Below are 24,364 nucleotides of genomic sequence, written 5' to 3'. Positions count from 1 at the left end.
GAACAAGTGCAGCCTGCCATGCTGACACATTGTCTCTGCCCTGCTCATCAACAATTAGGAGGTTTGCAGTCAGCAATATAAGCAATTGCTGGGGTGAGACTCAATCTGTGCCTTGCTTCCTCGTCAAGTTAGGGGGTTCAATCTGTGTATATTAACGGCTTAGATTGGTCACAAATAAGCAATTTGCAGTATGTTGTCCTGATGAGCGAAAAATAAGCCCTTGTCGGGACGGCATGGTGTTGAAGTCGTGAGGACTCACTGCTATGGAGAAGGGGTCCAATTGTATGACCATTCATTCTGGTCATTCTGGGTCAGAATGCATGTGTTTTGATTGACAATGTGCTTCAGCCTTTGGGTTGAGGTGCATGTGTATGCTAATGGGACAGTCTTGATAGATGGTATGCCTTGGCCGTGGGGTGAAGGTGCACGTCCACGGCTGTTTCAATGTTTGATCTTTTACCTTTTTATTATAAAAAATGGTAGGCCTCATGAGGCCCAGAATGAGGGTGAAATCTAGATCGACATCTCTGCCTTTGTCTATTTGTGACCATAGAGCTTTAATCTCAGTCTGCAAAGACTTGAGTACCACACGGACGCCTCCTAGTTTGGATGTGATGTGTTGGTATAATTTATGTACATGACGTCAATGACTTGTCATAGGGTTAGTGTGCTTGTTTGGTTAAATATATATATATATATAGGCCAGTCAATAAGTAACCTTAAAATGGCGATATACACTCGAGAATGTAATGTGTGTAGTTGTAGACGACATATGTTATATCTATGGGTAAGAGTCATGTTTTGCCTGTTTAGATCTGGCAACATTGAGCGCATGACGTCAGTAGAGCAGTTCCAAGATGGCGGCTCCCGAAAAAGCATGCACCAGGGAGGAGCAAAGTTCTGTCATCCGTTTCTTGGGAAGTGAGGGTATGAATCCCAGTTAAATCCATCGCAGAATGAAGATGCAATATGGTGACGCATGTTTAATACTGCAGCAGGTGTATGACTGGGACAGGAAGTTTAAAAGTGGAGTGTCCAGTGTGGTAGACGCTGCTCGCTTGGGCTGGCATCACACAGCCGATACACCAGAAATGGTTGCAGGAGTTGAGCGCGTTCTTAGGGAAAACCGTTGCATTACGCTGGATGAATTGGTCTCGAATTGAACATTAGCCATGGTTCAGCACACCATATAATTCACAACATGCTGGGGTTCCGCAAAGTGTCTGCAAGGTGGGTGCCTAGACAACTCACACCCAAACTGAAAGAACGGCGAGTGGACGCATGTGAAGAACATGAACATTAGCCGTGGTTCAGCACACCATATCATTCACAACGTGCTGGGGTTCCGCAAAGTGTCTGCAAGGTGGGTGCCTAGACAACTCACACCCAAACTGAAAGAACGGCGAGTAGACGCATGTGAAGAACTTCTGCGACGTTACGAAACAGAAGGCGACACTTTCTTACAGCGTGTAGTGACTGGGGATGAAAGCTGGGTCCATTACTTTCTGACAGAAATGAAGAGGGCAAACAAAGAGTGGCGCCATTCAACTTCATTGAAGCCCAAAAAGTTCCGCACACAGCTGTCCGCTGGAAAAGTGATGCTGACGCTCTTCTGGGGTAGCCGAGGCCCACTTGTAGAGCATTACATGCCCAGAGGGACCACAGTCACCAGTGCATCATACTGCGACCTCCTTAAAAATCACCTGAAACCAGAAATCAGATCAACACGTCGTGGACTACTCACTACCGGTGTTTTGCTGCAGCAATACAATGCTCGGTCCCATACTAGCTGCGCTACAACTGCAACAATCGAGGACCTGCATTTTGAGTGTCTTCCTCATCGACCCTACTCGCCAGACCACGTCTTTTGGCCACTTAAAGAGGAGCTTGGTGGAACCACTTTCCGATCCACGAAGAGGTCCAAGAGGCGGTGCGCGAATGGCTACACAAGCAGCCAAAATATATATATCTTTTTCTACAAGAATCCAGGCCTTAGTAAAGCGCTGGAAAAATGCATTGAACGCAATAGAGATTATGTTGAAAAATAACAGTTGTTACACATGTACATGCAACAAACAAGTTGTGAAAAATATTTTAAGGTTACTTATTGACTGCCCCTCGTATACGTATATATATGTTTACGTCTACGTCCACCTGCCGTGGGTGAGGTGGACGTATACTTATATATATATATATATATAAGTATACGATATATATATATATATATATATATATATATGTATCAGATTTGATTCAGACAGCCAGCCACAATGCTGGAATATCAGTTCAAGGTTAGAATGAAATTCAAAATCCAACCAAAAAATCTTTCTTTAACCTTTATACACACAAATAATTTCGTACATATTTCTTCTCAAATAGTACCGCCTACCCAGTTTCTAATTAGGAAATACGAGCAAAAGTACCCGTCGCGTGACGGATTTAATCAATGGACAGTATGTTGTACATTACAAACATTTTGCTCGGTTCACTCTATAATTTGCCCGAGGACATCTTCCATCTACTTGGAAGTCAGCTAACATCACCTTTATCAGCTAACTTCTTTAAAAGCCACAATTATTCTCACGTTCTTGAGGGGTTGGCGGGGGGGGGGGGGGGGAGGGGGAGGGGCGGGGAATTTGGCTCAAGCCTTTCACGAATCAGCTGGCCAGGCCTGACGCTTGACTAAGGTTTTGACAGGAATTTGTAATTTGGCCAGGATGCCGACGATAGCTCGCCTACTCTTTGCAAAGGACACCGTGGGATATTTAATGTCCACCAGCTTAGCCAGCAGACGGGATGCCAATTTTAATGATGGCACACACCCTCCCTGTGAAAGCCCAAGATAGCAGTTTATGTAGCTAGGATCCGAGATTCGAACCCAGGCTAGACAGCTTAAAGGCGAGTGTGCATACTACCTCTAGGCCATCTTGTCAGCCTATGGTGCTTATATTTATGGCACGATAAAAAAACATCACTTGTACTTCGCTGCGAAGCACTCACTGTGTTGGGTGCTTTAGTTTGATCTTCCACCTATAATAAGTGAAATGAAACATTTTAAAATGTCGAATTATTATCACTCAGATTTAAACATCACCACAATGCATATTAATTATTAAGTTGTTTAAGCTTTTTTTAAACAAGAAGATGATTTGTAATGCCAGCTAACACAAGGTAGCACTCACTATACAATACACATTTGTATCGAGATAATTGGGGTCTCCCATTCCCCCTCCACCTTGAATCCCCTCACCCAGAAAAGCTACCCATACCAGACAGAAATGATACATGGGGTACCCTCGGGCAACGTGCAACATTTGCTGGGATTTGGTTCATATATATATGGAGACAAAAGGTCTGAAGGTGAATATAGGAAAGACGAAGGTGATGGCAAGTGGTAAAGCATGTGGTGAGGTGGAAAGAACTGGGAAGTGGCCCTGTGCTGTGTGCAGGAAGGGTGTCGGAGTGAACTCCATTCAATGTACAATGTGCGCTGAGTGGGTTCATCAAAATTGTAGCGGTCTGAGAGGGTCATTAACCAGTGTGGCAGCTACATTCAAGTGTAAGGTGTGCACAGAGGGAGCTGCAGATGGAGGAAATGTTGAGTTGGATCTTCGAGACGGCGTGAAGCTGGAAGGTGTGAAAACATTTTGCTACCTCGGAGACATGCTGAATGGAGAAGGTGGATCAGACACGGCAACGGTTGCTAGATAGAGATGTGCATGGAAGAAGTTTCGGGAACTGAGTTGCGTGCTGATGAGGAAGGGAGTGTCATTGAAGCTGAAGGGAAAGGTGTATGCTGCATGTGTGAGAAGTGTTATGATTTATGGGAGCGAGACATGGGTCATGAATGTAGAGCAGCAACGAAGGTTGGAAAGGGTGGAAATGCAAATGGTTCGGTGGATGTGCGGAGTATCGTTGAGAGAGAGGAAGACAAATGATGAATTGCGAAAGATGATGGGAATAGAGCCTGTGATGGATGCTGTGAAGAGGAACAGGTTGAGATGGTTTGGTCATGTGTTGAGGAAGGATGAAAGTGACTGGTTGAGAAGAGTGATGGAAATGAATGTAGAAGGAAGTAGAGGACGGGGAAGACCGAGAAAGACTTGGCTAAAGATGGTGGAAGAAGTAATGCGGGCAAGGGGGTTAACAAGGAGAGATGCAGAAAATAGGGCAAAATGGAGAAGATTGTCATGGGGACCGCAAGGCTAACCCCCGCTCTAGCAGGGAAAATGGCCTTTAAATGCCTGTTGTTGTGTTTGTTGTATATATATATACTGTATATTAGAAAGTTCATAGAACACGATACCCCGCACAGTGTATAGTAGAACCCTGACATTCACGGGGGATGCGTTCCTGAAAACTTCCATGAATGGTGAATCCACGAATGTCCGGGCAATGTTTCAATGGAAAAAGGGGATATGTTAATGGCTGTTCGTGATGCATAGGGGAGAATTTTAAAAGTTAAATAACACAAACGCACATAATTACAGTTTCATTAAAAATGCTTACAAATAAAAATAAAAACACTGCGAACAATTTCAGAAGGTTAGATCAATCGTTTGCCACAAGTGTCATGTTATTTTATCAAAAACTGTATGTTTTGCTTCGATCTAGCGTGATCCCGAAAGTGGGTCTTGATCCCGGAAATACTGGTAGTTGCTGTTTTAACTGCTCAGAGTTTAATCTTGAAGGATGATACGTATTCTGGTAAAACAAAACAATCGATATATAATTAAATAATCACTGGCGGTTCCCGGTTAAAAATATATTATAAAGTAACTTTTCAAGGAACCAAGCAACACCACTCTCCACGTCATAATCCATCCATAATCTTCTTCCCCTTTCCCCCTCCCCACCCCCTTTCCATCCCACCCTGCCCGTGAGGAGGGCTTGCGATCATCTCTGTGAGCGAGGCTTTTTCCTTAAACAGAAAATACCACAACTGGAGGTCAGTAGGTGGGTGAGTTTATGCCTGCAAAAACCAGGGAATAGCCGGAGCACAGAGGCTGAGAAAGTAAAAGCAGGTCACATTTTATAAACCGCGAATACATGGGGTCCGCGAATAACGAATCTGCGGATGTCAGAGTTTTACGGTACCATACTTCAATTTTAACAAACTAGTGATAAAGATCATGCAATAAGTCTTCGATATTGAAACAGTCTTATACAAACATCACCCTTATACACCACCCTATAGATTATAGTACATGTCCAAGTACTGCAAAACTCGAGGTTCTTGGAAGTATTAAGAATGCGATTTTTGTGTTCTACTATGTTCAAGTATATAAATCAATCTAAATACAATTCAAATAAAATAAAGATTGTAAAAGTTGAACAAATAAATTAATTTTATGTTTTACCACCATTGTTTCCAGTGTCTATTACATCACCCTATCCAACACATTACATTAATTATTCGTGCCTGTTGTTTGTGTACTTCATGGCATCCTTAAAAACAGAAACTTTCCTGTTTGGAATGATTTTCAATTTCATTTGACTGCCAGACAGGCAGAGAGAGAGTAAAAAATATTATCTCACTCCTCTGTGTGCATGTGCGATCGGGCCAGATTCAGGGGCAAAGTACTGTTAAACTGCAGGATTGTTTTGCGATTCATGTTCCAATTAGTGTTGAAAATACAATATTCAATTTTAATACAATTTGTTCCTCTATCATGAACTGACGTTTGTAGACAGATGGACGGACGGAGATGAATCAATTACTTAACACCGCTTTTTGCTTAGTGAGTGCAGGGTACAAATAAAACAGATAAACAAATAAAATTACAAATAAACTAATGATAAATCACTCAGAGTGACACTTGGCAAAAGAGAACAAAGTAGAATGGCACTCAGTAGAGCATCCTTTTGACCTCAAAAATAATTGGTGGTTGAATTCTGTGACCTGATATGCAAATCGTCTTCAAATTTCAAGTCAATCGGATGAAAATTGAGGATTTTAGAAATTTGAGATGGTTATTGACCTTTGGCCTATATTGACCCTTTGGTGCATCCTGATCTCAAAAATAGTTGGTGGTTGAATTCAGTTAGCTGATATGAAAATACTATTCAAATTTCAAGTCAATCGGATGAAAATTGAGGATTTTAGATATTTGAAAATAAGTGGTTGACCTTTTGGCCTATGTTGACCTTTTGGCCTATGTTGATCTCAAAAATAATTGGTGGTTGAATTCATTTCGCTGATATTTTAATCCGATTGAAATTTCAAGTCAATCGGAAGAAAATTGAGGATTTTAGAAATTTGAAAAGGTTGTTGACCTTTTGGCCTATGTTGACCTTTTGACCTCAAAAATATATATGATTTTGTCGGGCCACGAACTCTACCTTTTGGGGAAGTTTTGTGAAGATCGGTTTAAAATTGTGACCTGTAGGCAAATACAAGTGAGCGGACAGACAAACAAATGAAAAATCACTCATAGAGCGACTCTTGGCAAAACAGAACAAAGTAGAATGGCACTCAGTAGAGCATCCTTTTGACCTCAAAAATAGTTGTTGGTTGAATTCAGTTGGCTGCTATGAAAATCCTATTCAAATTTCAAGTCAATCGGATGAAAAGTGAGGATTTTGGAAATTCCAAGAAAAAGTGGTTGACCTTTGGCCTATGTTGACCTTTTGGCCTATGCTGATCTCAATAATAGTTGGTGGTTGAATTCAGTTCGCTGGCGTGAAAATATCGTTTACATTTCAAATCAATCGGATGAAAATTGCGGATTTTAGAAATTTGAAAAAAGTGGTTGACCTTTGGCCTATGTTGACCTTTTGTCCTTTTGACCTCAAAAATATATAGGATTTTGTCGGACCACGAACTCTACCATTTGGTGAAGTTTCGTGAAGATCGGTTTCAAATTGTGACATGTAGGCAAGTATAAGTGAGCAGACAGACAAACAAACACACAAACATATACACACACACACACACATACACACACACACACACACGCACACACACACACACACACACACACACACACAAACCGGAGTGATCAACATATTTGTCAAAAACATTTTTTTGCCAAGAAACAAACAGACGGGGGTGAATACATAACGTCCATCATCCTTCGGTGGCGGAGGTAATTAGGAAGTATATTGACTGTGAGGATATGGTCTTTTTTTTCTCCCACTGAGGAAAGTTGCCCAATGCTTTAACGTTTTTACATAAACTACCATTTTTATTACCTCTCGTTAACAAAAAAAGGCCTCACTTTGGGGGGAAAGGGAGCTAATTATATTTATTATGTATGGTAATATTGTAGAGTTTTTGATCTTTATTAGCCATCATTTCACTTGGTATGCTCCATACATACCCCTTCCCCTTTATTTTCCTGGGTTTCTTTCTCCCTCCTCCTTCCACTACTCCCATCTAGTTATTATGTACGCACAAGGAGTTGCAGCTAAATCTTTGAAAAGGAAAATTGAAAAGACAAAGAGGGAGGGAAGAGAGAGAGAGAATGGTGACCTAATAGTCCGCATCAGCAAGAAACGGGGCCCAGGAAACCTTGTTAGCCGGAGAAACATTCATCAGGGTAATGTGTTAATATGGTCCCCGCCTCGCAGCTGTCCCACACGTACAGCCCGCTCGGAAATCGATGGCAGAGCCACTTTCCTTCCCTCCTTCCAGCTTACCCTCCGCCAAAATTATGGCCCAAACTGTGTTGCGGACGCACGACACAGTCTCCGCAAACCATCACCGGTAACAGGGCAGCGCACCTTCCAGATTTTTCCTGACTTTTCCAGATTGCTCATCTTCAAGCAACTTGTGTATGAAACTTCAAGAACGCAATACAAATCAGAATATTATTTTTGATCTTCATTCATTTCCTCATGAGTGACCGAAAAAGGCCAACCCCTGCCCTGCGGGGAAAAATGGCCTCTCAAGGTGGTTCGCTCATTTCCCCATTGCGGAAGAGCGCCTTGACCTCTGCTAGAAAAAAGAGGGAAAGAATGACGTCAAATAAGCAATGTCGACTATCAACCTAACTTTCTAAGCCCTTTCGCAAACTTGAGGCTGTTGTTTTCGGCATAACTAGTACAGTGCCATCGACATTGACAATTCATCTACTCGGCTTATCGAGTAACAGGTTAATGCGCGCAGAGTGAGCAGCTTGGTATTCACGGGCACAGGACGAGTAACGGGAGAAATAACGGGCATGGAGTGAAAGATATATGTGAATTGGCAGGCACGGCTAGGCCTGAAGGATGAGCAAACATTCCCTTAACTAACTGGGTGTTTGTCAGTAAATAAAAATCCATGCCGGCACTGCACATCCATTGCTCGTTTCACCGTCTCCCATAATTTGCACTTCGGTGAAGAACATTGACATGGAGGCGAACGACTGTGTGGAAGACTCAAGGACGTTTCTCGACAGCGTTGAGGTGATGCAAGGACGTGTTGTCGCTTTGGCCGAGCCGCTTGTGGCCTTTGCTCGGCATTGTCAGGTGCGGAGTTTCGGGAAACGGCTCGGTCATCCCTCGGCTATTTTCACCTGACAACGGTGCCTCGGGTAGCATCTACATCACTGTGAGGTCGCTGGGGTCTTCCGCTGCTGAGATTGTCAAGCTGCCAAGGTTGTAAAACCTATAAGGCAATACGTGAGAAGAAACGGGCCTCACTTCCGTGAAGGCCCTCAATGGCCACATCAAAATTGTATGCTGGAAGCCGACGGCTCGCAGTCGACCTTTCCCTTGAGGGACATGACTCTCCCCATGGAAAAGTGCTTCAACTTCCGTGGAATAGTTTCCCGTGATCATACCCGAGACACCAAGCTCTCATGTCACCCTCGATTATATGGAAATAGTTCATCCCCAAACAGAGGCCAGATAGACCGACAAAGTATCGTCCTACGCTCTCCTTGGCTCCGCATGAAGGTAAGTTCTGTTTAATTACCCACCTGAGAAACCCCACCGTAATTTCCTGCAAACATCTTTTACTTTTCTGGCTCTTCAAATCTCTTGGCAAGTTCGCCAATCTTGAAGCAAATTAGCAAACTTTGTGTATGTTCATTACTGGCAATCTGGCAATGACAGATCATAAAGTGTGTGTATGTGTGTGTATTTACCTGCATATTCAAAGAAGGCTGTCCACATGGAATTTACGAACTACCTGGTTAATTTTGAGAGTTCATAGAACACCTTACCCCATGCAGTCTTGAGAAAAAGGACATGCGAAGGGTCTTTTCAGCTCTTGCTTGGCCTTTCCAAGCACGATCTTTATTTGCTTTGTTCGTGAACTTTGACCCATCGGCTTGGTATGGCTGTCATCGGGTCTATTTTTCAAACTGAACCTTCTACCAACTCCGCCATCAGGGCTGATGCCGTCTGGTCCAGTTGCAGAATCAGAGTCGAGGATTGACAAAAATCAAAAATCGGTGATGGAGGTAATAAATTTAATAAATGGTCCAAAAATCCGCTTTTTTTTTTTTTTTGTATACTGAATCGAGGCTCGTGAAAGAGCTGACATTTACTTCACAAACAAATCAACCAGACAATCAAATATATAAAAAGAGGGAGCGGAAGACAAGAGAAGGGGAAGCACACAAACACTTGAGAGCACACAACATTTAAGAGCAGGGAGATGTGTGGGTGGGAGAGGGCTTGGGGGGAGGAGGCGTGGGAAGGGGGAGGGGGGGGGCGGGTGGGAGAAGTATAAAACACAAGGACACCAAAGACTTCCAGGACAGAAGTTGGTATTTCAAAAAAGTGGAATTGGGGTGAAATTAGCGGGGATAGAAAAGATCAAGGTTTTGGATGGGGGAAGATAAGAGATGGTGGTGAACAGCTGTTTTAAAGACCTGGAGGGTGGAGTGGGATTGAAGAGAGTGAGGGAGTTTGTTCCAGAGGCGGGAGAAAAGAGGAATGAAGGAGTGAAGGTGAGCAGAGAGTCTTGATTTTGGCAGTTTAACCATAAGAGGGTTGCAGGCAGATCTTGTGCGACCTGTAGGAATATTTGCGGGACAGAGCCCAGAGAGAGCTGGGGGGGGGCAAGGCCAGAGAGGAGTCGGTAGAAGACGGAAAGACCACCAACCTGCCTGCGGTGAGTGAGTGAGAGGCCCTTGGAGTTAGCTTCATCGCGGGACATTCCAATGATTCTGAATGCTTTGGTTTCAACAGCGTGAAGACGAGCTAGGTGTGAGGCAGGAGCACCAGCCCAGAGGGGAGAGCAGTATTCCATTGAGCTGTGGATGAAAGCCTTGTATGTGGTGAGGAGCTCAGGTGTGCCAAGGAAGGACTTCGCATGACGGAGGATGCCCAGTCCACGACTGGCTTTGGAGGCCAGATTTGAAATGTGGTTTTCCCAGGAAAGATCATGGCAGATAGTGAGACCCAAAAGCTTGAGTGAAAGAACTTCTTGGAGAGGATTATTCAGAAAGTGGAAGGGAGGGTTGTCCAGTCGGTCTTTTCGGAGAGACATCGTAAGAGTGTGAGATTTGTCAGGATTGAAAGACATGTTCCACTTGTTTGCCCAGTCTGTGATTTTGTCCAGGTCTGCAGAGAGTGAGGAGGCTGCAGACTGCCGATCTGAGGGATGAAGAATGGAGCGACAGAGAGTAGAGTCATCAGCAAAGAGATAGAGAGGATTTTCAAGAGAGTCAGAGAGATCATTGATGGAGACCAGAAAAAGCATAGGGCCCAGAACACTGCCTTGGGGAACTCCAGCCTGAACAGGAAGAGGAGATGAGAGAAACCCATTCAGGGCCACACGTTGACTACGACTAGAGAGGAAGTCCGCCAGCCATGTGTGGAGATTTCCATGGATACCAACAGAGGAGAGTTTGGTGAGCAGAGCGGTGTGCCAGACCGTATCGAAGGCACGTGATATGTCAAGGGAGAGAGCTCTAATTTCCTGTTTGGCATTGAGGACCTCCATCCATTGTTGAGAAAGCAGAAGCAGCATGTCCAGAGTAGAGTGACCAGGTCTGAAACCAAATTGATGATCAGAGATCAAGCCATTGGAGAAGAGGAAAGATTTCATATCTGAAGCAATGATGGATTCCATGACTTTGCTGATAATTGGGAGAAGGCTGATTGGTCTGTAGTTGCTGGGATCTGTTTTTGCACCTTTTTTGTGCAAAGTGGTGAGGTTGGCAGATTTCCAAGCAGATGGCAGATGACCTTGAGCAAAAGAGAGGGTGAAGAGAACAGAGAGAGGGAGTGAAAGAGCAGAAGAACAAGACTTTAGGACCCGTGGGCTGATGCCGTCAGGTCCAGTTGCAGAATCAGAGTTGAGGGTTGACAGAAACTTTTCCACCTTGTCAGGAGGAAAGGATACAGAGTCCAGGAGCAGCTGGGTACGACTGGGTACGGTGGGTACAGAGAGGGATGGGTTTGGGACACAAGATTTAGAGGCAAACACAGAGTTGAGGCATTCAGCTTATTCACGTGCGGAGTCAGCCGTGTGGCCGTTTGAGGTGAGGGAGGGGATGGAGGGGAAACAAAACACCAGAAACAGATTTGACCAGACGCCACCAGGATTTGGAAGAGGGAGACAGATAAGAGAGTTCTGTCCTGAGAATGGAGAGATATTGTTTCCTGGCTCTCCTGAGGGTGAACACACACTTGTTTCAGGCTTTGTGAAAGGAAATGAGATTTCCTTCCGTTGGATTTGCTTTCCAGGAGACGAAAGCAAGTTGTTTCTGGGCAATAGCCTCACCACAAGATTCCGTGTACCATGGACGGGAGGAAGGGTATGACAACTGGAGACGAGATGGGATAAATCTGTGCATGAGAGAGAGCAATTTACTTTGGAAGAATTCCCAGGATGAGTTGATGTCAGAGGCGGTAGAGATGGGAGACCAGTCCAGATGATTGATGGCTGCTTGAAGACCGTGCCAGTTGGCCTGAGTGAAATGCCAGACTCGTCGACGCTGAGGAGGCTCCCTGAGAATGGTCAGAGAGATGTCCACTTTCACAAGCACATGATCAGATGAGCCGATTGGAGCAGAAGAAGAGCAGCAGACATTTTCAGGGAAGTTAGTCATAACCAAGTCCAGAAGAGAAGATGCTCCGTTGACTGAGATCCGGGTCGGGAAATTGACAGATTGTGTCAGTCCCAGTGAGTCACAGAAGTCCTTTGCTGAAGAGCCATGGCTGGTGAGAGGGGTACCCACACCCAGCCAACTGGCATGGTGACAATTGAAATCACCACATGTGAGCTTGAAAAACAATTGGAATAATATTTGTTTTTTCTTAACACATTGCAGTGGGAGCCACATTCTCCATGTGAACCATTCTAAATGATAACCTATTCACATTGAATATTTCACACTCACCTCTAAACGGTCTCGCCTGGGTTGGAATCTCGACCCAGGTATAAACTCATCCTGGTGTCTCGCCGGCAGCGCGGTTCGGCAATGTGTCTACCGTCACCCGAATGGACGTGTAACAGTGTCGGTCAGCCAGCATTAGTTGGTGGACGGTAAAGATCCCATGGTGTTCTTCGTGAAGAGTCGGCGAGCCATCGCCGGCATGCTAAACAAATTCCAAATTGCTGCTTTAATGTACAGGAGGCACTGCAACAGCAGCACAGCCTCACTCACAACAAATCATGTTATCCATGTGGTGTGCTGCCTACAAAATGAGTAGAATTGAATGTTTTGTGGTGAGTTTACCATTTTTCTCCACTTAAGTTATATCAGAAATAACCAAGATTTCAATGTGCATTGTGGTCAGGAATGACCTTATATATGAAGGGGGATTTTGATGTTTTATATTTACTGGGATTTTGACCCTTTAGGTTTTTATGGATTTTGACCTTTTATGTTTAGGGGGATTTTGACCTTTTATGTTTACTGGGATTTTGACCCTTTTATGTTTACAGGGATTTTGACCCTTTTATTTTCACGGGGAGCATTTAACCCCTGACTATCTCTTCTCCTACTCCTTCCTTTTGCTTTGATATTATTTACCTATTGATTTTTGTCTTTTTGCACTTGTTTTTTGTACTCTGTCAAAGCGTCTTTGGGCTTCTTGAAAAGCGCTATATAAAATAAATGTATTTTTATTATTATTATTATTTTGACCTTTTATGTTTACTGGGATTTCGACCCTTTAGGTTTTTATGGATTTTGACCTTTTATGTTTACTGGGATTTTGACCCTTTAGGTTTTTATGGATTTTGACCTTTTATGTTTACTGGGATTTTGACCTTTTATGTTTTTATGGATTTTGACCTTTTATGTTTACTGGGATTTTGACCTTTTATGTTTACCGGGATTTGACCCTTTAGGTTTTTGCTTTAATGCATCTTTGGACATGTATTATGACCTTTTATGTTTAAGGAGATTTTGACCTTTTATATTTGCTGGGATCTTTTTTTTTCTTCTTTTTTTTTTGTATACAAAGTCGAGGCTCGTGTAATTTTGACCCTTTTATGTCTACGGGGATTTTGATCTTTTATGTTTAGGGGGATTTTGATCTTTTATGTTTAGAGGGATTTTGATCTTTTTTGTTTACTGGGATTTTGACCTTTTATGTTTAGGGGGATTTTGATCTTTTATGTTTACTGGGATTTTGACCTTTTATGTTTACTGAGATTTTGACCTTTTATGTTTACCGGGATTTGACCCTTTAGGTTTTTGCTTTCATGCATCATTAGACATGTAATGTCACCTTTTATGTCTACGGGGATTTTGATCTTTTATGTTTAGGGGGATTTTGATTTTTTATGTTTAGGGAGATTTTGATCTTTTATGTTTAGGGGGCTTTTGATCTTTTATGTTTACTGGGATTTTGTTCTTTTATGTTTAGGGGGCTTTTGATCTTTTATGTTAATGGGATTTTGACCCTTTTATGTCTACGGGGATTTTGATATTTTATGTTTAGGGGGATTTTGATCTTTTATGTTTACTGGGATTTTGACCCTTTTATTTCTACGGGAATTTTGATCTTTTATGTTTAGGGGGATTTTGACCTTTTATGTTTAGGGGGATTTTGATCTTTTTTGTTTACTGGGATTTTGACCTTTTATGTTTACTGAGATTTTGACCTTTTATGTTTACTGGGATTTTGACCCTTTTATTTCTACGGGTATTTTGACCTTTTATGTTTAGGGGGATTTTGATCTTTTATGTTTAGGGGGATTTTGATCTTTTTTGTTTACTGGGATTTTGACCTTTTATGTTTAGGGGGATTTTGATCTTTTATGTTTACTGGGATTTTGACCTTTTATGTTTACTGAGATTTTGACCTTTTATATTTACCAGGATTTGACCCTTTAGGTTTTTGCTTTCATGCATCATTAGACATGTAATGTCACCTTTTATGTCTACGGGGATTTTGATCTTTTATGTTTAGGGGGATTTTGATCTTTTATGTTTAGGGAGATTTTGATCTTTTATGTTTAGGGGGCTTTTGATTTTTTATGTTTAGGGAGATTTTGATCTTTTATTTTTAGGGGACTTTTGATCTTTTATGTTTAGGGGGCTTTTGATCTTTTATGTTTACTGGGATTTTGATCTTTTATGTTTAGGGGGCTTTTGATCTTTTATGTTTACTGAGGTTTTGACCTTTTATATTTACCAGGATTTGACCCTTTAGGTTTTTGCTTTCATGCATCATTAGACATGTAATGTCACCTTTTATGTCTACGGGGATTTTGATCTTTTATGTTTAGGGGGATTTTGATCTTTTATGTTTAGGGAGATTTTGATCTTTTATGTTTAGGGGGCTTTTGATTTTTTATGTTTAGGGAGATTTTGATCTTTTATTTTTAGGGGACTTTTGATCTTTTATGTTTAGGGGGCTTTTGATCTTTTATGTTTACTGGGATTTTGATCTTTTATGTTTAGGGGGCTTTTGATCTTTTATGTTTACTGGGATTTTGACCCTTTTATGTCTACGGGGATTTTGATATTTTATGTTTAGGGGGATTTTGATCTTTTATGTTTACTGGGATTTTGACCCTTTTTTTTTTTTTTTTTTTCTATACTGAATCGAGGCTCGTGAAAGAGCTGACAACCGCGAGGGAAAGACAAAGACAGTACATGGGGACCGCGAGGGAAAGACAGTACATGGGGACCGCGAGGGAAAGACAAAAACAGCACATGGGGACCGCGAGGGAAAGACAAAGACAGCACATAGGGACCGCGAGGGAAAGACAAAGACAGTACATGGGGACCGCGAGGGAAAGACAAAGACAGTACATGGGGACCGCGAGGGAAAGACAAAGACAGCACATAGGGACCGCGAGGGAAAGACAAAGACAGTACAGGGGGACCGCGAGGGAAAGACAAAGACAGTACATGGGGACCGCGAGGGAAAGACAAAAACAGCACATGGGGACCGCGAGGGAAAGACAAAGACAGCACATAGGGACCGCGAGGGAAAGACAAAGACAGTACATGGGGACCGCGAGGGAAAGACAGTACATGGGGACCGCGAGGGAAAGACAAAAACAGCACATGGGGACCGCGAGGGAAAGACAAAGACAGCACATAGGGACCGCGAGGGAAAGACAAAGACAGTACATGGGGACCGCGAGGGAAAGACAAAGACAGTACATGGGGACCGCGAGGGAAAGACAGTACATGGGGACCGCGAGGGAAAGACAAAAACAGCACATGGGGACCGCGAGGGAAAGACAAAGACAGCACATAGGGACCGCGAGGGAAAGACAAAGACAGTACATGGGGACCGCGAGGGAAAGACAAAGACATTACATGAGGACCGCGAGGGAAAGACAGTACATGGGGACCGCGAGGGAAAGACAAAAACAGCACATGGGGACCGCGAGGGAAAGACAAAGACAGTACATGGGGACCGCGAGGGAAAGACAGTACATGGGGACCGCGAGGGAAAGACAGTACATGGGGACCGCGAGGGAAAGACAGTACATGGGGACCGCGAGGGAAAGACAGTACATGGGGACCGCGAGGGAAAGACAAAAACAGTACATGGGGACCGCGAGGGAAAGACAGTACATGGGGACCAAGCGCTTTCTACGGGGATTTTGATCTTTTATGTTTAGGGGGATTTTGATCTTTTATGTTTTAATAGGGGGGTTTTGATCTTTTATGTTTAGGGGGATTTTGATCTTTTATGTTTAGGGGGCTTTTGATCTTTTATGTTTACTGGGATTTTGACCCTTTTATGTCTACGGGGATTTTGATCTTTTATGTTTAGGGGGATTTTGATCTTTTATGTTTAGGGGGATTTTGATCTTTTATGTTTACTGGAATTTTGACCCTTTTATGTCTACGAGGATTTTGATCTTTTATGTTTAGGGGGATTTTGATCTTTTATATTTCGGGGGATTTTGATCTTTTTGTTTAGGGGGGGTTTTGATCTTTTATGTTTACTGGGATTTTGACCTTTTATGTTTACTGGAATTTTGACCCTTTTATGTGTACGGGGATTTTGATCTTTTATGTTTAGGGGGATTTTGACCTTTTATGTTTAGGGGGATTTTGAGCAGTCTTGCTTTGTACATAAGTATAATTTACTGCCCATCGCAGTGTGCCCTGATTAAGCAGATGACCACATAATGTAGAATTACACCACACGAATGGCAGACCAAGCAGGGAAGGCAAATTACTCTCTCACTCTCGCCCTCTGAACGTCATTAGTGAGCCCACTGGGTTTTTCCATCAACAGTCCAATGGTAGCACGCCTATTCTCATGAAACTAGCTCAAGTTGTCGAAGCTTAAAACCCAGATCCTAATTCTGATGCCTCTAGCTGGATTTGAACCCGTAATGCCAGCGCAGGTCCATCTCTGACGTTAAAAACAAAAAAACAAAGCAACAGAGCGACAAAGTTTCTTGGTTAGACAAATACAAAATATCTTTGGACAATCATTTTCAAGGCATTTCCCAGGTAGTAAAAGATACATCGAGTTACAGAGCAAGTTCAGGTATATTAGAAGTTTAGAACTTTATCTCTTCCACAAGCCTCCATCATCAATCATCATCATCATCATCATCATCATCATCATCATCACAATCTTGATCATATGACTTGTCTTATTAGGATTTAAGGTCGGAAGCTCATAAGGCATGTAGGATTGGTCCAACCTTTCACGAACTGGTTGGCCAGGTTCTGATGTTCAATTGAGACCCTTGATTTGGACATCCATGGTTCAAAAACAAACAAACTCAGTTCCACCAGTAAGTCTGTATTGTCTGACGTAAACAATCAATACCATTGATGAAGCTGTGATTTGTATACTCTTTTTACAACCCTAATCTTTCCCGTTTACCTCTTTAATGAAACAACAACCAATATTTGATTAGCTTAGGATGACTGAAATTGTCCTGATGGATGTGCACACTTGCTAACAGCTCATGATCATTTCTCAATGGAACTCTGTTAACTCTCTCCTCTGAAATCCAACCCACCTGGTATTACTTCAACAGCACGACAGGGGCTCAAACTCAAGACCCTAAGATCTTAAGCCAGCCACCTTAACCGTGAAACCAACACCAGGTAGGCGCATGGGTGGGCAATTGCCGCAACTGAAAAGGGACGCGTCCTGAAAAGGGAAAACTGAAAAGGGAAAAGGGAATCTTTTTTCAGAAATTATATATTTTTAAATGTGCAGTAAAAAATAATTAACTAATTGATTAAAGCAATATTCGCGTTTCCTGCACCATTGTGAATATCTCATTCCAAGAATTTAACGAACACCATTCATTGTGAATATCTCATTCCAAGAACTTTCTGAACACTCTTCATTGTGAATATCTCATTCCAAGAACTTTCTGAACACTCTTCATTGTGAATATCTCATTCCAAGAACTTTCTGAACACTCTTCATTGTGAATATCTCATTCCAAGAACTTTCTGAACACTCTTCATTGTGAATATCTCATTCCAAGAACTTTCTGAACACTCTTCATTGTGAATATCTCATTCCAAGAACTTTCTGAACACTCTTCATTGTGAATATCTCATTCCAAGAACTTTCTGAACACTCTTCATTGTGAATATCTCATTCCAAGAACTTTCTGAACACTTCATTGTGAATATCTCATTCCAAGAACTTTCTGAACACTCTTCATTGTGAATATCTCATTCCAAGAACTTTCTGAACACTCTTCATTGTGAATATCTCATTCCAAGAACTTTCTGAACACTCATCGTGCATATCAAAGGACAATCCTTGCTATGGAGCATTCCTTAAATACATCACCCAAGCTGTTTATCCAAGGTTTCCATATCCTTCCCATGGACGGTGATATAACATCACTTGGAATAGCAAAACAATATATACTTTGTTAAAAATATTACACAAAATCGAAAAATTGGATCTGTCGGCCTTTAAGTGAATTATTGTTGTTATTATTTTTTCCGAGGCAATATTACGGATATACAACACAAGTCCATTACGTACAAAATTATCATAAAGAAAAAGTTCGCGCAAACTCAGCGCAATTTCAAGCGTGCGGAAAGGATTTCATTAATAGGGTTCACGAACGTTATATATGGGATGGACTTCTGCTTATTATATATGGGATGGAGTGATCACAGCTATGGTTAGGATTAGGTCTGAGATTGCAAAGCATGGGGATGGAGGGAGCACTCGTTATCCTGAGGGTCTTCCAAGGGTCTTTAGAACCCATGAACCACATGCCCCCCTAACCAAGCCACGGTTTCCTCCAGCCCCGCTGCCCCCCTAACCGAGCCACGCTTGCCTTCAGCCCACCTGCCCCCCCCTACCCGAGCCACGCTTGCCTCCAGCCCACCTGCCCCCCTAACCGAGCCACGCTTACCTCCAGCCCGACTGCCCCCCTAACCGAGCCACGCTTGCCTCCAGCCCACCTGCCCCCCCTAACCAAGCCACGCTTGCCTCCAGCCCACCTGCCCCCCTAACCGAGCCACGCTTGCCTCCAGCCCACCTGCCCCCATAACTGAGCCACGCTTGCCTTCAGCCCACCTGCCCCCCCTACCCGAGCCACGCTTGCCTCCAGCCCACCTGCCCCCCCTAACCGAGCCACACTTGCCTCCAGCCCACCTGCCCCCCTAACGGAGCCACGCTTGCCTCCAGCCCAACTGCCCCCCTAACCGAGCCACGCTTGCCTCCAGCCCACCTGCCCCCCTAACCGAGCCACGCTTGCCTCCAGCCCACCTGCCCCCCTAACGGAGCCACGCTTGCCTTCAGCCCACCTGCCCCCCTACCCGAGCCACGCTTGCCTCCAGCCCCCCTGCCCCCCTAATGGAGCCACGCTTGCCTCCAGCCCACCTGCCCCCCTAACGGAGCCACGCTTGCCTCCAGCCCACCTGCCCCCCTAACCGAGCTACACTTGCCTCCAGCCCACCTGCCCCCGTAACCGAGCCACGCTTGCCTCCAGTCCACCTGCCCCCCTAACCGAGCCACGCTTGCCTCAAGCCCACCTGCCCCCCTAACCGAGCCACGCTTGCCTCAAGCCCACCTGCCCCCCTAACCGAGCCACGCTTGCCTCCAGCACACCTGCCCCCCCTAACCGAGCCACGCTTGCCTCCAGCCCACCTGCCCCACTAACCGAGCCACGCTTGCCTCCAGCCCACCTGACCGAGCCACACTTGCCTCCAGCCCACCTGCCCCCCTAACCGAGCCACGCTTGCCTCCAGCCCACCTGCCCCCCTAACCGAGCCACGCTTGCCTCCAGCCCACCTGCCCCCCTAACCGAGCCACGCTTGCCTCCAGCCCACCTGCCCCCCTAACCGAGTCACACTTGCCTCCAGACCACCTGTCCCCCTAACCGAGCCACGCTTGCCTCCAGCCCACCTGCCCCCCTAACCGAGCCACGCTTGCCTCCAGCCCACCTGCCCTTCGCGCCTTCCTCAAAGGTCTCGCCGGGTTCTGCGCCTCGCTCCTCGGAGACCTCTGGGGGAGAGTCCTCCTCAAAAGATTTATCTCTCCAGGGTAAGGGCTCTGGCGATGGGCTGGACCGCAAGTCGCCATCGGAGATGTGCTGTGCCACCACCCATGGCGATGGGGTCTTGTTCTTCTCCGGACCCCCGATGTCCTCCACCTGCACAGCGCTGCGCAGTCCATCTGCGGGAGGAGAACGACGGACCGGATCGGACTCCGGACCCGGACCGGCTCCCTGGCCACCCCCCTGCGTGTGGCCGAACCATCTCCAGCGCAGGCGGGACACGCGAGATTCCTTGCGGTTCGACGCCGCAGACATGCTCGCGGGATGTCTGCGCTACATTAGCAGAGGAACCGATCGGTGTGTCCGAGAGATGGCGGGGGAGGAGATGTGGGGAGCTTGAAAGAACCGAAGGAAGTGAGGGTCGGGCTAAGTTTCTCTCCAGATTGGATCGCAGGCACCACCCAGAGGGGTCTTCACTGGAATCTCACCCTTTCGCGCTCTCTTTAGCCCTCCACGCTCGGCATCCCTCCATCCCTCCCTCCCGCCCGGGCATCTCCTCCCACTTCTCCGCGTCCTTCGCTGCCCGAGCAACATGGCAGCAGCTGCGATGTCTCGTTCACAAGTTTCGCTTTTGCTATGAAAACAAAAAGAGTTCAAAATCACACCAAGAGCAGACGAATCACTCACCGTTCGTCCATATATCGTCCCGAGAGGGAGATATCCTCTTTCCAGCAGGCGAGCTTGGCTCCTTTTGTGCTAAAATGTAGGCCTATCTCAAAATAACATTAATTACTGCCTTACTTCATCACACCATTTCCTTGGTTTTCCAGAAGAAAAACATGACAAAGAAAAAGGTCATTTGGCCCAGTTTTACAATGCCTTCAGAAAGTATTCACACCCCTTGACTTTTTCACATTTTGTGGTGTTGCCACCTGAATAAAAGATGGATTAAACCGAGATTTATTTTGTCACTGATCTACACATAATACTCCATAATTTCAAAGTGCACTTTTTATCCTTAGAAATTTTTACAAAATGATTAAAAAATAAAGGCTGACATGTCTTGAGTCAGTAAGTATTGTACTCGTCCATGTATATATATATATATATATATATATATATACATATATATATATATATATAATGTCAAAACACACCTGGTCACAAGTGTGCCTCATTGACCGGGTCCTCAGTCGAGGTCCTCAGCATCATCCCGTTTCGGCCCTTCAACCTCGATACGGTCAGCTAAGGTGGGCCAGCAGGGCAATATGCACCTCCACATGCAGCAGCTACACCAGGATGCGTACATACCCCACCCCCAGCCAGTGAGAACACAGACGACAACAACAAAACGGCCTCCACTCCCAGAATCCACAGCCCCCCATCCACTCACTCACACCCCCCCCCCCCAAAAAAAACCGACCACCTACCCATACCTGTGTTTGGGGGGTACAACCACCACGAAGAGGCATCCCCAATATTTGTTAAGAATAGCTGTTGTGTCAATTACCATTAATGTGCCAGAGACCGGGTGTCGAGTTAGCTTATCATCATTCATCACATCCCTTTGCAATTTCCCTTTTATATGTCTGTCATTTCTCTAATTATTTATTTCTGTTTATATTACTGCAGTATTATTCTTCTTCGAAGTCATTCACAATTGTATCATGTGACGCAAACTGTGACATTATCAAGCTGCAGGCCGTATCCTGATTCGATGTTTTAAAATGATAGGGTGTGACCTATCAAGGAGTGAGTTGTGGTCTAGAAGAGATCCAATCAGAAGTCATGAATTCAAACGTACATGTGAACAAAGCCAACGACTTTAAAGTCTTTAGATCGACACTCCCTCATCAAATCAGGGCAAAGATTGATTTGCCGGGAGCCAATCGTGAGGAATCTTTTGCTTCTTCCTGTCCAGGCTGACGTTCCTCAAGGTCGTGTTCATGCCCTGAGCTTTTTCTGGTCTTCATTAATGATCTTTCTGACTCTGGAAAATCCTCTCTCTTCTTTTGCTGATGACTTCATCCTCTGCTGCTCCATATCTCAACCCTCAGATCGGCAGTCTGCAGCCCCTTCACTCTCTGCAGACCTGGACAAAATCACAGACTGGTCAAACAAGTGGAACATGTCTTTCAATCCTGACAAATCTCACACTCTTAGGAAGTCTCTCCGAAAAGACCGACTGGACAACCTTCCCATCCACTTTCTGAACAATCCTCTCCAAGAAGTTCTGTCGCTCAAGATTTTGGGTCTCACTATCTGCCATGATCTTTCCTGGGAAAGCCACATTTACAAGTTGGCCTTCAAAGCCAGTCGTCGACCGGGCATCCTCCGTCGTGCGAAGTCCTTCCTTGGCACACCTGAGCTACTTGCACTTACCCAGATCTGAACAAAGCCAATGACTTTAAAGTCTCTATACAAACGTTCCCTCATCCAATCAGCGCAGGGATGGTTTTACAGGGAACCAATCGTAAGGGCTGATGTCATGACCCAGGAACGGTTAAGTGGTAGATTGTCCGATAGAAAGACAGTTGGTGTTTCACCTTGAATGAGGCACAGAGAGTTTCGAGTGAGCTGTTGAAAAGAACACTTTTAGGCAGTTGGAGTCAACCACCTGAATGAGATGGAGGTGGTTGGAATGTGACCTCATTTTTGAGACAACAGGAGACCGTTAGAGATTGTTTCTGAAAGGACATGACAACTAGAGTTGGCCCGACGATATTTCCCATATAAATGTCTGCCTTGAACGACATTAACCTGTGCTTCACCAAGCTCATCCTTTCCTCTTACCTTGTGAAATTGCCAACAGGATGGGCTCATCGTTCTATAATTGTTCTGATTAAGCCATTTGTTTCCCTTCCTTCTTGTTCTTAACAAACTATACTCTCGTAATAAAACCGTGTTATTTGGATCCCAAATCGTTCTGCCCAAGAACTAATAAAAAAGAGCAAATTGGGCAATCCCCGGCAGCTGATTCGCCATGAGCATGTTTTCCGGGCAGGCGGCCACACGTATGAAATTGATTACAATCTGGATAAAAGGGATTTCAAGAACACAGTTGCTTTTTTATTATTCAGGTTGGGATTTTAACCGCTCGGTCTGTAGGTATAAAGACTCCAGTCATGGACAATATATTGTATCGTCCATGACCATGGGGAGTACTTGACAATGAGCCATGTTTCATTTTTAGCCGCGTCGCAGACGCTGGTCATAGAGTGCCCTCTGCTGTTGTTGTTGTTCTTCTTCTTCTTGTTGTTCTTGCAGAGAAGACAAAACCTCAAAGCTCCACCCATTTTGGGAGAGGCTTCATATAAACAAATATCCACCATTTTATTAACTCGCATAGCTTTGAGGCCTGTTTTGTAGGCCCGTGGTGTCTTCCTCTCTCACACAATTTTATTTAAAATCAAATTCGATATATCATTTCATTTTTCACAGTCGCTAACATAGTTTTAGACTCGGTTGAAAAAAAACGGGAAGAAAATCCGATGAAAGTTGCCCTTTATAGAACGAAATGAATTCTCAAAGGCCTGTAACTTCAAGTCCATTGAGATATTTTTTTTTTAAATCGCGGCATGGTCAGTCATACACCGCCCGAAATAAGAGACGGGAAAATGCTGAGATATATATATTTTGTTTAAATCGCGGCATGGTCAGTCATACACCGCCCGAAATAACAGACGGGAAAATGCCGAGATATATTTAAAATTCGTCCATTTGATGACAATCGTCACGATGAAATATTTAATTTATACGTCGTCACAATAATGTGGAGAGAGGAGCATAGCTTCGTTCACGTGTCGCCACACACCGGAAATTGCCGAGATATATTTTTTTTTAATCGCGGCATGGTCAGTCATACACCGCCTGAAATAACAGACGGGAAAATGCCGAGATATATTTAAAATTCGTCACCACACACGGGAAATTGCCGAGATATATTTTCACTTTGCACAAAAATAACATCAAGTAATCGAATCAATAGGAATGTCCTGTGCCTATAACATCGACGTTATAGGCACAGCTGCATCTAGGCATTGTGTAACATCGACGCGGCTTTTGTTTTAATTAAAACTTTTTGTACTTGTTTTCCATTGAGCGGTTTGGGAGATGTAGAGGTGTAACGTTTTTCCAAGATGGCGTCCTTACCACGTGTCCTATGATGTCATGATTATGAAAAAAACATTCTACAGGCACCTATGGTAAAATTTCGTGTCAATCGGACCAACGGTTGCCAAGAAAATGAATTTTAAAAATGCAGACATGTACGCTACACATACGCACACACGTACGTACCCGAATCCCTAACCCTGCTTTTCGCTTCGCGAGCGCAGGGTAAAAAAAATATTCGTTAACATCAAGTCTCCAGAGAACAGGTAAGGAGAAAAAGCACCAAACGGGTGGTGGACGAGACAATTCAATTCACACTTGTCCATTAAAATTTGAAGTTTTCTTTTTCATTTTCAAAAAAGAAAAAGAGGATCCAATGCAAAATCGTGAGTAATGACGGACGGTCATTGGAATACCTTGAAACACTAATATACATCATACCTG

General features: G+C 44.2%; 2 protein-coding genes across 2 annotated transcripts in view; both read right to left on the bottom strand.

Annotated features, from left to right (window-relative positions):
- The window catches only part of LOC137440019 (kelch-like protein 5), a 97,757-nt gene extending 77,635 nt beyond the window's left edge, over nt 1-20,122 (bottom strand). Inside the window, exon 1 of the mRNA XM_068136376.2 lies at nt 19,755-20,122. Coding sequence (XP_067992477.2) covers nt 19,755-20,122 — 368 coding nt within the window. The remainder of the gene's footprint in view (nt 1-19,754) is intronic.
- Nucleotides 1-24,364, bottom strand: part of CHM (CHM Rab escort protein) — a 1,037,168-nt gene that overhangs the window by 465,316 nt on the left and 547,488 nt on the right. The window lies entirely within an intron of this gene.

Source organism: Myxine glutinosa, chromosome 14 (assembly GCF_964187855.1).
Source record: "Myxine glutinosa chromosome 14, kmMyxGlut1.1, whole genome shotgun sequence".
NCBI lineage: Eukaryota > Metazoa > Chordata > Myxini > Myxiniformes > Myxinidae > Myxine > Myxine glutinosa.
This window is presented reverse-complemented; position numbering and strand designations above follow the sequence as displayed.